The sequence below is a fragment of the Genypterus blacodes genome, unplaced genomic scaffold (genome assembly GCF_046128005.1).
Source record: "Genypterus blacodes isolate CSIRO-AG114 ecotype Tasmania unplaced genomic scaffold, CSIRO-AGI_Gbla_v1 ptg000039l_1, whole genome shotgun sequence".
In the NCBI taxonomy this organism is placed as follows: domain Eukaryota; kingdom Metazoa; phylum Chordata; class Actinopteri; order Ophidiiformes; family Ophidiidae; genus Genypterus; species Genypterus blacodes.
This window is the reverse complement of record NW_027466852.1, coordinates 3876786-3890887: the sequence shown is the minus strand read 5'-3', so window position 1 is coordinate 3890887 and position 14102 is coordinate 3876786. Positions and strand designations below refer to the sequence as shown.

The 14102-nt window shown below is 39.5% G+C and overlaps 1 protein-coding gene across 1 annotated transcript in view; it reads left to right on the top strand.

Annotated features, from left to right (window-relative positions):
- sorcs1 (sortilin-related VPS10 domain containing receptor 1) overlaps positions 1-13498 on the top strand; it is a 132682-nt gene extending 119184 nt beyond the window's left edge. Inside the window, exons 17-27 of the mRNA XM_076148133.1 lie at positions 1524-1637; positions 2237-2408; positions 2573-2759; positions 3790-3923; positions 5807-5930; positions 6957-7069; positions 8570-8704; positions 10455-10554; positions 11027-11132; positions 11724-11881; positions 13295-13498. Coding sequence (XP_076004248.1) covers positions 1524-1637; positions 2237-2408; positions 2573-2759; positions 3790-3923; positions 5807-5930; positions 6957-7069; positions 8570-8704; positions 10455-10554; positions 11027-11132; positions 11724-11881; positions 13295-13356 — 1405 coding nt within the window. The 3' untranslated portion in view covers positions 13357-13498. The remainder of the gene's footprint in view (positions 1-1523; positions 1638-2236; positions 2409-2572; positions 2760-3789; positions 3924-5806; positions 5931-6956; positions 7070-8569; positions 8705-10454; positions 10555-11026; positions 11133-11723; positions 11882-13294) is intronic.
- The last annotated feature ends 604 nt before the right edge of the window (positions 13499-14102 follow it).

Here is a 14102-nt window from a genome sequence, read left to right as displayed (position 1 = left end):
TTGGCTACTGCCAGACTACAGGTCATCATCCTGTTTTAAAAGGAAAGATAGAAGTGCAGCTGAGGTATCCATTGTATTGTATTGATTTAGTTTTTACTTGCATGATAGAACAGTGCTCAAATAAGAGACAGTTCACATCTTTGCATCTTTGGGTCAAGTTTGAGCACAGACTCAACAGCGCTCCTGGATGGAGGATGCAGCACGTCTGAGTGGTGAACTCTGTTTTACGCTGTCTGAGGTTGCCCCCATCATGAAAAATTGCAAGCAATGATTCTCTGCAATGTCATTGCCCGCCCGGTGGCCTTGTGCTGGCGTGCCATGGGTTCTGGGTCACGTCAGAGTGCTTTGATCCTCGCAGTCGTGCTTTGCAAAACGAGTTAGGATTGTTGATATTATTTTTAGAATGAAACAACACAAATATAACCAATATGGTGAGGGTCAGATTTGTTAACTCCATAATAATACAATGTATAGCGTAAGCTGTATGGTATCTACAGTAAGATCATCTTTGCTACAGTATGTGTTTGGCACTTAGACTGAGCCTTAAGCCAGGGAGCCCAACAGTGGGAACACATGCACAATAGGTAGTACATATTTGTGGAAACTGTGTTCAAGAGAGAAATGGATAAGTTCCTTCACATTGTAATTGTTTAGCAGCTCTGGCAGAATTTCTTGATAAATGACTGATAAATGGAATCTAGTCAACTGCTCTAACCCAACTGTGTACGTGCACATGACAAGCCTTTATGTCTGTGTGTATTCATTACTACACATTCTATTGATTTTGCTTGAATATCTGCCCTTCACTTTGAAGCCACCCCACTACCTTACTGCACTTTGTATCCTGCTGTTTGCTTCCTACAATTAAAGATGTTCCACAAAGCTACATCCTCGCAACATGTATCATTTGAACTTTCAGCAATATTTATACTACTTTTTTTCATGCTTCAGTCTCAGTTCTGCTGGTCCCTTGAGCGAGGTAGAAATAAGCAGCATCAAAACTATAAATCATCGAGCCTAATAGCTTTCATTAACAATCGCAACACTTTTGCATCTGTGTGCATGTAGCACTAATTGCGGCGATTTGTCCCTATCATTTTGGGGACACAGTGCTGTGCAGCCTTTTAATTTGTAGGACAAACAACTTGTGGGTTGTGTTGAATAAGCACCAAAAAAGGAGGAACGGTATAGCTGTTGTCGATGAAGTCAGTGCAAATAGCATTAAGATCCTAAAGCACCTTATCATTTTTACATCTAGTGACAAGACTCTAGTCATTTCTAACAATACAATAGTTAAAGTGGACATGTTTATGCTTTGTCAGTTTCACAATCTGTGCAACTGATAAATGAGCATAGTGCAATGTGCATGGTGTTTTGTCCAAATTAATCACTAGATGAATATAATAACATGGAAAATCTGAGCAACATTTCCCATCTAATTTATCTGTATTAGTCATTCTATTTTAATGTATAGGTTTCATTGTGGCAGGTGATTGGACAGCTGCTTTGCTTGATCATTACAGTGATTACGGCTATGAGAGACGAACGGATGGCAAGTGCACCCCTGCGTTTTGGTATCATCCGTCATCAATGTCCAGGAGCTGCACTACAGGGATGACGTTTCTCAACAGCACTGGGTAAGCGAAGGACTAGAACAGACTGGAATGAATGTGTGCCATGAATACTGACTGGCATAAAATGGATGGTACATTTGTGTTCCATAGCAGAGGGTCCATTAATTAGTTTCTCGGGGACAACAGGCGGAAAAAATGTCATCTGAATAATCAAACGTGCACTTTAAAAAGATTGTTAGCCAGCAAAGCATTAATCATTCACTACAGTTGAAAAAGTGTTTGCACATAATGCAAAGTATTTGAAAAAGTTAATAAAAGTGAATAAAAACGGCTTTATATGATGAATATAAGATAAACTAAGGAATTTTTGCAATGTATTGTTGATTGTTCAAGACTGTGGCATTCTGTCTATGTCTTAGATGAGAGTGAGGGAGCACCTTTATTTGTTCCTGACCAAACAGACCAAACAGTGCATTGTGCATTGCATTGTGATAACCTACTTTGAGAACCAAAAGACTAAAAGGCTAACAATTCTGGACCACAAACACAAACAAACACATTTTTTAAAGACAATGGAATGAATATTAAGTGCCTGTATTTGATATTGTTACCGTTATCAAACCATTGCGTTATGATGAAAACATGATGCTGTATTTATCCAGCCACAGGAAAGTGGTGTCCAACAACTGTACAGCAGGAATCAGCGCAGAATACACAGCCCGAAGGCAGCAGTGTCCCATTCTAGCACCCAAAGGTCTCTACCTGGTCACCAGTGAGGGCACACTCACAGCCACATTAGGCACCAATGTTACCTTTTTGGTCTTTCTGGAGGAGGTAAGAACTACACACACACAATTAGTACGTTCTCCATAATCTAATGAACAAATAGGAATTGTTAAGCAATCCCATATAGTAGTATCAATGGAAATACATAAAGGAAAGGAGTTACAGAATTATTTATTTAATTAAAGACTCACTGAAGTGTGTTTCCTCTGCAGGGTGATGGGGCGAGGACAAGCATCACGCTGGACTTTGGCGACGGTCACGCTCTGACTTACTCAAATGTGAGCTCCATTGAGGACGGGATCAAACACTTGTACAAAGCAGTGGGGATCTACCGAGTGACGGCAACCGGAGAGAACAGCCTCGGCTCAGAGACCGCTGTGCTCTACCTGCATGTCACATGTGAGAAACTCCTTACGTAAATGTTCCTTAGCTATAATGGAAAGGAAGAGGTCATGTGTGCTGTAGTGGAGAGTAGCGTTGTGAAGAAGAGTTAAATTAAGTCTTTGAGCAATTTCGGGGGATTTCGAGGGATTGCTTTCAGGTCGGATAAGCAAAAATGACAACTATGTAGGCAAGAAGGAAGGCAATATGTGGAGAAGGGAAAAGGTCGTGTCGTAGAAGGAATGGAGGAAGAGGATAAGAGAAGGAAAAAAATAACAAGTAAAGAGCGAAATAGGACCGAAAAAATTATGTATAGAAAGAGAGAAGACCCCAAAGTAAATACAAAACATTAATGTAAATATAGTTAATGTATAAAATGTATTAGGTCCAGTACTTTACACTTTGTCTTTATCTATTATATACGTGCAATGTTTGCATGTGTTTGTGTTAAGTTTCTCAATTTTCTGAACTAATTGAATCCAATTTTTTCCACTTTTAGGGACCTTCACCTTTATCACATTCATAGAAACAGTCTCACCACTCACCACACTTACAGAACACGCTTCTCTGGCATAAGCACACACTCAACCAAGACAAAACAAATCTCATTCTAGCTCCAATAAAGTAACCCTCTGCTTCAAAGCTGTGGAAGCCACCAATGTCTCATATGTTGATGATGATGGGCCTGACCACCCCTCGTGTATTCAGGGGGTGACAGGTGTAACAGAGCTGACTTATTGATCAGAGAGGGCTGCGCCTCCTCCAATCCGTCAATCCAAATGTGCTAGCTGTACAAATAGAGCCACTGCAGGCTCACAAGTGCCACAGTTGAAAAATAACACACAGATTGCAGCCACTGGTCCCAGCACAGGAGAGAATATGCGCGCACACACACACACACACACACACACACACACACACACACACATCTCGCCAAACCCCCACACCTACCCTGACTAAACTGTAAAGTTGTCTTTTCTGCATTTTGTTTTACTTTGTCCATAGGGCTGCAGTGCAATGAGTTTGATGTATTTGTGTGCCTGAGTAGGTCAGCTGGAGCATATCCATCTCTCAGCTCCCTTTGTGGCGGTGAGGAACAAGGAAGTGAACCTGACTGCTGTGTTGTGGCCCAGCCAAGTGGGAACGGTCACCTACATCTGGTGGATTGGAAATAACACAGAGGTACTGTACAGCTGAGACTTTGCTTGCTTCTCTCTTAACTTTTTGCACACTTTTGCTGTTTTCTTATTAACTAGGTTGCTGACTCTTCGGCTCTAAAGTAGGAGAAACATAATTTTCTTTATGGTAAAGCTATTTCCGTGCAGCCAGGTTTGCAAAAATGATTGCCTTGTTAATGCGCTGTAATCTGTGCTGTCCTTGGTATATGTGCCATATATAACTTGACGCTTCCTCACATCAAGACTTTGAAGACACTCGACCTTTGAAATTGTAAGGAAAGCGTGAAACTGAAACACACAAAAGACATAATCAACTCTATGCTTGCTTTAACAATTACATGCACATTTATTCAACAACATTCATTCAGTATTAAGTAAGAATTCCTAATGGTTAAGAATCTGTGCAATCAGACATAACAAACAGGTAACACGTACTCACGATGCAACCAAAGGTGTTACATTTCTGCAGATATAGCTGGATTGTGTCAAACTCAGAGTGACATGCTAACTTACTTCCTGGTTCCTGTCACTTACTTCCTGGTTCACATGACAAAACTTCCTGCTAGGGTCATACTGAGGTTCTTAGAGCAATATTATAAAATACAAAAATGCAGAAACTTAGTTCAAGCAGAACATGATTTAACATATTAGAATTGCAGAACACGCATCAGACACACACGCACACATGTGTTCTTTGGCTTAATTACTGATAGTCACTGAGGCAAGTCTCTCTGTTGCTGGGGTTACTGGGATTGCACGAGTTCATGTCTATTGAAGTATTGTGCTTGTTTTCATGCTAAAGAGCTGATAATTGCTGCTGCTGATTGGAAGAAATTGTAAGCAACAAGCATGTCTCGTGCCTGCTCGCCTGTGATGTCATGGGTCACTTGCTCCAGTTGAAATGGTCTAAACAATTACAAATGCATTTTCAGCCCAACAATAGAAATCCCAAACTACTTTTATCCATACACTACATTCAACAATATTAAACTTCAATAACCAGGGTGCAAAACTGAAATCTGTATCCATAACCCCAAACAAAAAGAGGAACCTGAACTCCATGACAAAGAGCTTTGTGCTGGTGGGTAGTTGGTCTTGTGCTGTGTACCACCTTCCCCCTTTTATAGCCCAAGATATAATCCACATAGGTGCACTGTGATGCTGATTAGAGGCTCCAGAGAGAGAATGCAAGAGAACAAGAGATCCGGAAATCAAAGCAAGGGACAAGATAAGACCACCAGAGGGCGCATGTAACAATGAGTTATTGTAAACTGACTGCAAAGACAGGAAAAGAGGAGTGGATGACAATGTGGACAAGGCTTCTCTTGTTGCCTGCACTAAGTGGGACTTAGGTGTCATGATAATAAAATAAGCCTTATGTCACACATACAACTGGCTAAACCCAACACACTCAGTTGCACTGCATATAGGAATGCTACAGTCACAGCATCTGTCTTCATAATTGTGGTAAATGTGTTTGTTCAGCACCAACAGGGGCATTCCAAAAGGACGGACAGTTATGCCAGTTAGTAATAAACTGAGGCAGTATTTGCATCGTATAGCTATTTGAAGAACAAATGGAGGTGTGAATAATGACAGGGAGGATCTGCTGGTGTCACACTGGGAACTCTCTGTGGACACTCAGATGGATGCAGCTTGCAGAGACCGCTGCAAAGCTCTGTGGATGTATGTGTGTGTAGGCGTGTGTATGTGTGTGGAGTATGCCAGGAGGCTGACACCTCTGTAGTGTAAATAACAGCAGTGTGAGATGTTAACTAGGCGTTGATAAGTAACCCCTCTCTCTCTCTCTCTCTCTCTCTCTCTCTCTCTCTCTCTCTCTCTCTCTCTCTCTCTCTCTCTCTCCCTCTCCCCCCCCCCACCATGCAGCCGGTAATCACACTAGAGGGAAGTGTGGCCTGCACATTCTCTCGGGAAGGCATGAATACAGTCACTGTGCAGGTGTCTGCAGGGAACGCCATATTGCAGGACAGGAAACCCATCGCTGTCCATGGTGAGTCAAAGCTTTGAGGTCTGTAAATACACTGACGAGATAAAGTATGCACCACAATCTAATATTCAAGATGCAGTTCAATTTATTCGTGTCATTGTTCATATTTTATTATTAAAACAAGTGTTTTTTTTTAAGCTAGGTAGACAAACAAGCTCGATCAAAAAAGCTGAATTCGGCATTTAAAGTGATATTTCATTTAAATATCAGACACTATACTTTGTGGTTGCCTTATTTGCGGAAAAACTGCAGCTGAAATCAATAAGTTGTTTTTTTACGGCATTAAAAATTAAGTTAAATTACTTAAACTTACATTTACTGTTTGAGCATACAAGCTTCTACAGTAGTTCAAATCCATTTTTGGCCATGGTGAAGGTACGTTTACATGTGCACATGAATTGAAAATTGCTTAATGTATGGATTGCATTTGATATTCAATTTACTCAGATATTTTTACACTATAATCAGTGTAAGACACAACCACACACATATCTTCAACTGAGGGACTCTCATACTCAGTGCTTCATGTATTTTCAGTGAACTGCCCAGTCGTATTATTTCCTTTCACAGTCCAAAGGATATCATATCTCTTACTGGGATGAAAACATTTTTTAGATAATTAAAAATAAATGCAAAATGAAAAAGTCCATGCATTAGAAACAAAATGGAAGTGGTGAATTTGGAAAATTTGAGTGTCGGATGGGTTTGTGTTTCCACGGATGTGCTCAGGCTTTAGATTGTTCCGGCTCAAAATACACAGATTTTAGACTGATGAACCGGGTAGTTGCGTGGATTGTATGTCCCCACCACAACTCATGGTTGTGTTTCTTGCCGCAAGAAGACTGTCCACTGCTAGTTGTCTTCTAGGAAAGTGCACTGATCATCTTCAAGAAACAGAAAGAGGGGAGAAAAAACTCAAAGACTGCTTATTAGGTGCCAAACTTAAAAGGACAGACAGTAAAACCAGAAACTTAAGCTTAACTTTAGTGACAGATGAACATAAAAGATGGATTTTCTTTTCCCCCCCAGAATATTTCAGATCTCAACTGCTTGCCTTTTCATCGAATCTGGACGACCACAACCCTGATGTTGCAGAGTGGAGGCTGGATATGAGTCGAGTCATCAAGAACTCTCTGATCAAGGTAACGCTCCTTCTGGGCCTCTCCATGGGAACATCCCACCAAACACACTCAGCCACTTTAGTAAATACCATTGGAGTTGACTGGACCTGTGGGAGAACATGCTGATTGCTGCAGGTGTGTGTGTGTGTGTGTGTGTGTGTGTGTGTGTGTGTGTGTGTGTGTGTGTGTGTGTGTGTGTGTGTGTGTGTGTGTGTGTGTGTGTGTGTGTGTGTGTGTGTGTGTGTGTGTGTGTGTGTGTGTGTGTGTGTGTGTGTGTGTGTGTGTGTGTGTGTGTGTGTGTGTGTGTGTGTGTTGTGCACTGACCTGAAAGGAGGATTGAAGTTAAATGCTTTGTAGGCTGTCAAGTGTAGAACATGGTTAAACCCTCAAGACTGTGTTGGGTTTAGATTTCGCCTCATTAACCTCCTCGATTTCAGAGAGTCCTTTGAAATGTAAATAATTTTGGATTCCTTGGAATGAGTCATGTTGGCCTTGCATCCTGTTTTGATACTTTTTGATCTGGCAAAAATCTAAATTGAAGTCAAAAAACCTACGTGACTCCTCAGCCTTTTGGGGATTATCAGCACATTTATTTTGTTTTATTAATTCATGGATGTTTGCATTAGTTTGGAGTGAGATTTTGGTTTTATGGGATTATTTTTGTGACCAAAGAAGTTGTTCCCATGTCTCATCTGTCCATAGAACACTCGTATATACAGTAAGTCAGGTGGTTTTGGAGAGCGGTGGTTCCCACTGTGGCATCTTACCATGAGCATAATTTGTATTCAATCTTTATTTTATATTGCACACCAGACTATGGGAAAAGTTTTGTAACGCTCTTCTGCTGTAAATGCTTGCGGGAAAAGATCCAATTTAATCATCATTCCTCCTTATCATTATTATTATAAATGAGGCAAACATGCAATTAAATAATAAATATAGGTAGAATTCCTACAATGATAGAATATGAATGGCAGCTTGACAGAGGCACCTTCTGTTGTGGAAATGATTGGTTGCAGATTCACAAGCTTGAAGAAAACAATTAGCAAGGTTAAGCTTTTATTCGGCTGAGATTTGTTAGGCCTCAGAATACACCTACTTCATTTTTTAATTGATTTCAAGTGTATTAACCTCCTGAGACCTCATTTTGTTTAATTCCTCATTGCTATTTGGGATTGATGGGATCTAATAAGAATAAAACACAAAAAAAGTGCTTCAGTACTTTCACTTTGGCACTGAACACAAGTTTTTATCTCCAACAACGCTGTTATAAACAACCAGGTGTGTTCAGGTCATTAGCCCAAGTCACCGTCCCCTCGTCTCCTTGTACATGTTGTCCACGTGTGTATCACATTACTAATTTGGACACAGGGTCTCTTGAGGTTAAAATGATTGTAAATGTTACACATGTACTCGTATATGCTGCATCATGCGAGTGTAATAGATCCGCCAATTTCGATCCATTTACTCCTCTTTAGCTGTCTAGCTGTTTTATTTCCTCATCCTCTTGTTCCCCATTAGGAGACAGGCATGAGAGAGGATCAACTTCTGGTTGCCGTTCTCCCTGGATTGCCCACGACAGCAGAGTTTTTCATTCTGCCTGACAAACAATTAACCGAAGGGAAACCCCAGAAGAGCTATGTGCATTTAGATCAGGTGAGAAACTGAGAGGCAATGTTTGACAATATCTGCACTGGTGTATGTGTGCAGCCAAGTTGTTTTGTTTTTCAGTACTAGACAGTATTTGTGTAGGTGGATGGACTTAAGCTTGTTACTCACACAGTAATGCTACTATGAACTCATGTTGTTGTTGTTGTTGTGCAGGTTGGTGGTTATTTATTTCAACTGCTGCATGTACAGGATTGATGCCTTGCGGAACACACAAGTTCCTCTTTTCTCCAGCAGATGTCAGTATGGATCTATTGTAGCAAATCCAGCATTCATCCAGTCTAATTCTAGAACACACCCGAAGGAGTCTCTGCAATAGAGTCATCAATTAGCCTGACAAGTATAAAGAAGTTATCAAAGGGAATGACTTTTAAATGCCCTCAAGTCAAATCCTGTGGAGCTCAAAAGAACCTTAAAAAACTCAGTAAAGAGCTTGTCATGATTGATCAATTTCCTAAATCAAGCCTATCAAGATGGACTGAATTAGCTCTGATCCTCAAATAATAGATAATGACTGATAATGATGTTAGATCAGCTCTCTGTGGGAAGCATTCCACAGACATGCCCAGAGAGAAAAGAAAATCAATTTGATTTCTCTTTCCCTCACACACCTGGCTGATCTGCTGGAAAGATTCTGCGTTTTATATGCCAGCCATAAATCTTCATTCAAGGTTGGCATCTTAAAAGTGTGGAGCGTGGACTACTTATTGGAATGTATAATAGATTTACTGACCCTGGTATACAGTGGGAAAAAGCAATTAGTCAGTATAGTCTAAATTTAAACTGGTGAGAAATATAAAGGGAGGATGAAGGACTACAGAAATTAGTCATATCATAATTAATTTGGCAAATGAAGCAAAAAGATAAATGACGCCTCTGCAGTTGAGAAAAGTTATCTGGAGAGAAAAAATGTAGGTTTTGTTTAGTCTGGCTTTTTATGTTCTCCTCCATGTTACATGCTTATTTCAGTGATGCAGATCAAATCAAGAAAAATCTTATTTGATATTGAAATAACATTTAAAACAAAGTGTATCCCATTTTTAGATTCAGTATATGGATAAGAGCCTCCGGATAGCAATTTGTAATGAGATCATCTATGCAGGGAAATGTATTAGGGCTGAATGAGATGAGACTCTGGCTTTCCATAGTTTACCTTCGGGTCAGGGTAATCTGCCTGATTTATATCAAAGTTAGATGTTCTTAGTGCAGAAGGTTACTTGCCAGTCTGGACAGCAAAGCTCATGTAAGGCTGCATCGTATGCATTATGCATCACAACAACAAAGACCTCAATTGGAAGTATAGTGTGCATATCAATGTACTGAGGATTGTTAAGGGTTGACATGTGACCACATTTCTTCAATGTCACTGCAGTTTGTCTGCATTTGACATATTGTCACACAAATGTGAGAATATGTAGACACTTGATTGATCTACTCCAATAAGTTTTTTATTGTTTTTTGTTGGAAATGTCAGTGTCCACCCTATAGACATGCACAGGTCTACATGGACAAATATAGCCGATCCCACGGAATAGAGAGGGGAAAATTATTTTAATTCTACAACATCAGACAAAATGTCACTGTAGTTGTTATGTTAAATGCCTGTACATGAATGAATGTATAAGGTCTTTGATTGTATGGTTCAAAAGTTATAACATTATAACTGTGAAATGGCAAAGTGGCTATAACAGCATCAGTTAATACTTTCATACTATTTCAATCTCTTTCACCCCAACAGCTGTCCGAGGTTTTGCTAGGTGCCTTGAATCAAAACCTTGTCCGGTTCACACTGCGACCTGGGGTCCAAGTTTCAGTGTATGCAGCACACCTATCTGCAGGTAAAGCCCCACGCCAAATTTGAATACCTGTAGATGTTTAGAGCTGCCTGTGGAAGTATGTGGAACATAACATTAAGCATGTGCATAGTCAGAAGGAAATCAGGAGACCTAGATACAATGAATAGTCAGGGTTTTTTTTTTTTTGTTATGTCGCCCTATCAACTAATGACCCAAACCCTGTGTTTGATTGGCTCTCACCATGTAGCTACACAGAGACATTCAGAGAGTGAGCATCGTTACAAGTATGTGTGCCTCTTCCTATTGGGGATGCTGCTACTGTCCTAATGGGGCTAATATGATAAAGAGTAAGAGAAGTCCATACTACTGTATTAACTTAATTTATGTATATTTCACAATTAAGGGCCAGTGTTCTTGTTGTATCCTCAATGCATGTCAGTAATGTGTGGAAATACAGGCTTCATTTGATTTTGTTTGCTTATTCTTTGTGACCCTTGTTTCCCTGTCTCTTTAGCGCCCCTAGTGGACACCAGTGAGAACCACAGTGGCTCTGCCATGCTAATGCTGCTATCTGTAGTGGTTATGGGTTTAGCTGTATTTGTCATCTACAAATTCAAAAGGTAATGTGTTCATGAATTATGGTGAAGTATTGCCCACAGATACGGAAATCCTGACAGCTGTGGAAACAATAGCTACCAAGAAGGCTGCAAAGAATGCTGTTAGTTTAATGTTGACACCTGCAAACCTGCTGCTCCCCAATTTTGGATGTTGTATCATATTTTTTTCTTTTGTTCGGTCAGTCTTTGTGAACGAAATGTCAGTTCAGCATTCAGCCACCATCAATAATTTGAACATGGACAGCTGACCTTTCCGAAATGTTAAATGATGAGGCGCAGTTCCAAGGAAAAAGAGCTCATATGATCATGAAGATTGGAGATTAGAGAAAATAAACTTGAAATTGACAGACCTTGTCACTTCCAAAAGTTGTGTCAACACTGATTTAGATGCAAATGGGCTTGCACATATTGTCAGATGGCACCGAAACTAAGTAATTATGTAAACATGGAGTGTTGCCTGGTTCCAGATGAAAATAATGAGATGGTTATACATAGCATACCAATCCGTTGGACCTCAGGCTGCGTCCTTGCTTCCTTTGTTTCAGTTAGGCTGTTTCTCTTTATCCCTTGCCTCATTGTAAATCTTTTCTCAAGGAAGATCCCAGGCCTCAACGTCTATGCGCAAATGCAGAACGAAAAAGAACAAGAAATGATGAGTCCAGTAACTCCAACGGAAGCCACTCCCAGCTCACAACGGGACTTGGTGAATTCTTTGGAGATTCTGGACAAAGAATTTAACACACAGCCCATTGGTAAATATTTCCTCTAATTTGCCATTTATCAGCTGCTGGTATTTTGCTTTTTGCTCCATTGCTTGTCATGTTTCTCATAATTTGTAATTGTGCACTGGTTGCCTCATCATTTTTCTTGTGTGTTTCTCAGAAGTGAAATGGGTTCAGTCCAGTGGAGATTTGAATGAAGGCTAAAGCAAAATCAGTATGATCATTATGTTAAAAATATAATTTCTTTCTTTTCTGTCCTGCTTTGTCTTGCTCAGCTGCAATAACACTTAACACTTCAGGTCTACATGGGGCAATCTCAAAAGGGATTCAAATTGGGCCAGGTTCAAATTTAATTCAATTTAATCAGGTCGGGTCAGGTCGGGTCCGGTCCTCTACTATTGCTTCAGGTTTCAGCTCTGTCAATATGTCTCATATTTGAGTTCATCTGAGCCAATTTTCTATCAGCTCTCATCACGTGATGCATCAGAATTACTGAGATGTAAACATCCTGTTTCAGATCTTATTCGACCAGTTTCAGGTCAACTCTCTTTTAGTGAAAATGATGTAATGATGTAAGTTAGTTGCAGTTTTCATCTGAATCCAAACTTTTGCACCTGCTATAACCTCTACTTAATATACAGATTACACAGATTTGTACAGTTGAACCTAATTATTGTCATTGGTGAGCACTCTGTGGGGTTTCTTTCTCACTAAACTGAAGGTTGTAGATTCACAAATATAATTCTAAAATAGTCAGCACAAGAAACATGTTTACATTTTTAAACTATTATTGAATTATCAATGTAATCCTAATTAATTGCCTTTCAATCAACCAATCAATTCCAGAATGTTTTGCAAATATCCCCTGGAAACCTTTTCCAGTCCCCTGGGATAATATTTCACGTTGAAGAGATAAAAAAGCAAAAATATATGTTCAAAACTTTGTTCTCCAGAAAGGAGTAAATATTTTCCCTCGTCACTCAGACAGGGGCGGGCAGTGATTAGCCTCTGATCTCTGGCTAGTTGTTAGCAATGTCCAGAAAGTATGTGTGAGAAAAAACATCCTCTAATCTGAACCCCTTTTAGAACGACCTGTACTGCTGTTTCCCCGACCCTTCTGTAATCTAGGATTTGTATGGCTCTGTGAATGCAGATTTTTGTGAATAAGTTAGTTAAAACCTGAGCACTGGTACAGCGTTGTACTTAGCATATGTACACTCTTTTCTTTTCTGTTTTTCATGAACTGCTTCCACTGACCTCTAAATCTTTCATCTGCTTTCATTTGCTTCAATTAACATTTTGCATAACTCATTACAGAAAAATTACTCTTGAAGCAAATTTCTGGAAAAGTCATGTTTATGATGGTAGTTTTTGTTATGTGACCAACTAAATTAATTCCCCAGCTTTCAAGCTTATTTGTGTTTCTTTCTTTTGTCTCCCCAGGATGTATGAAACCTCATGTACATATGAAATTCTCTACAGAACTCCCCACATACATTGTCTGAAAAACTCTGGACTGGACACAGCTGGACATGGATTTTTTTTTTACCATTTGGGTTTTGAGCTTTATACTTGCGCATGTTCGAACCTGCTGACACATACTGTGCTCTGTTAAAAGCAGAAGAAACTGTGTACAGGTTTACTATCTTTTCTTTTAACATATGTCCAATAACCACTTTGAGTCACATTTATTTATACAATTCAAACACATAATCTGAAGGGAAAGCCAGCCAGCATGAACTAGAGTGGGAGAAAATATAATAAGCAACATTGTTTTGATTTTGCTTATATATCAGAGATTGGTTTGCTGTTCTATGATGTATTACAGCAGTAGTGTATTATTTATTCACGAGAATATACTTTTCTTTAGGCATATTACTGAAGTGAATTACACATTTATTTTGTAAATCATGAATGTCTATGTTAGAAATTTGTGTATTTTAATAACAAATGTCATACTAAACAGAAATACTGTTATAAAATATGAATAGAGTACTTAAAAGCTTTTGGTCTATTGTCTCTTGGAAAGCTGATAACGGCACAATACATATTTTCTACTGAAATGTTTTCTTCCTTTCTGTTTTTAATTTATTAACAAAGGTACAGGGTTTGGTTTTCTGACTTAATTTAAATGTTGCTGTTAATCTAACGCGTCTGGTACTATTTATGAGACATACCAGTTTGTAAAAAGTTTTGTTCTTCAGAATACTAAACCAACTTGACGCATGAGGTGATCATCGCAGCTGCGGAT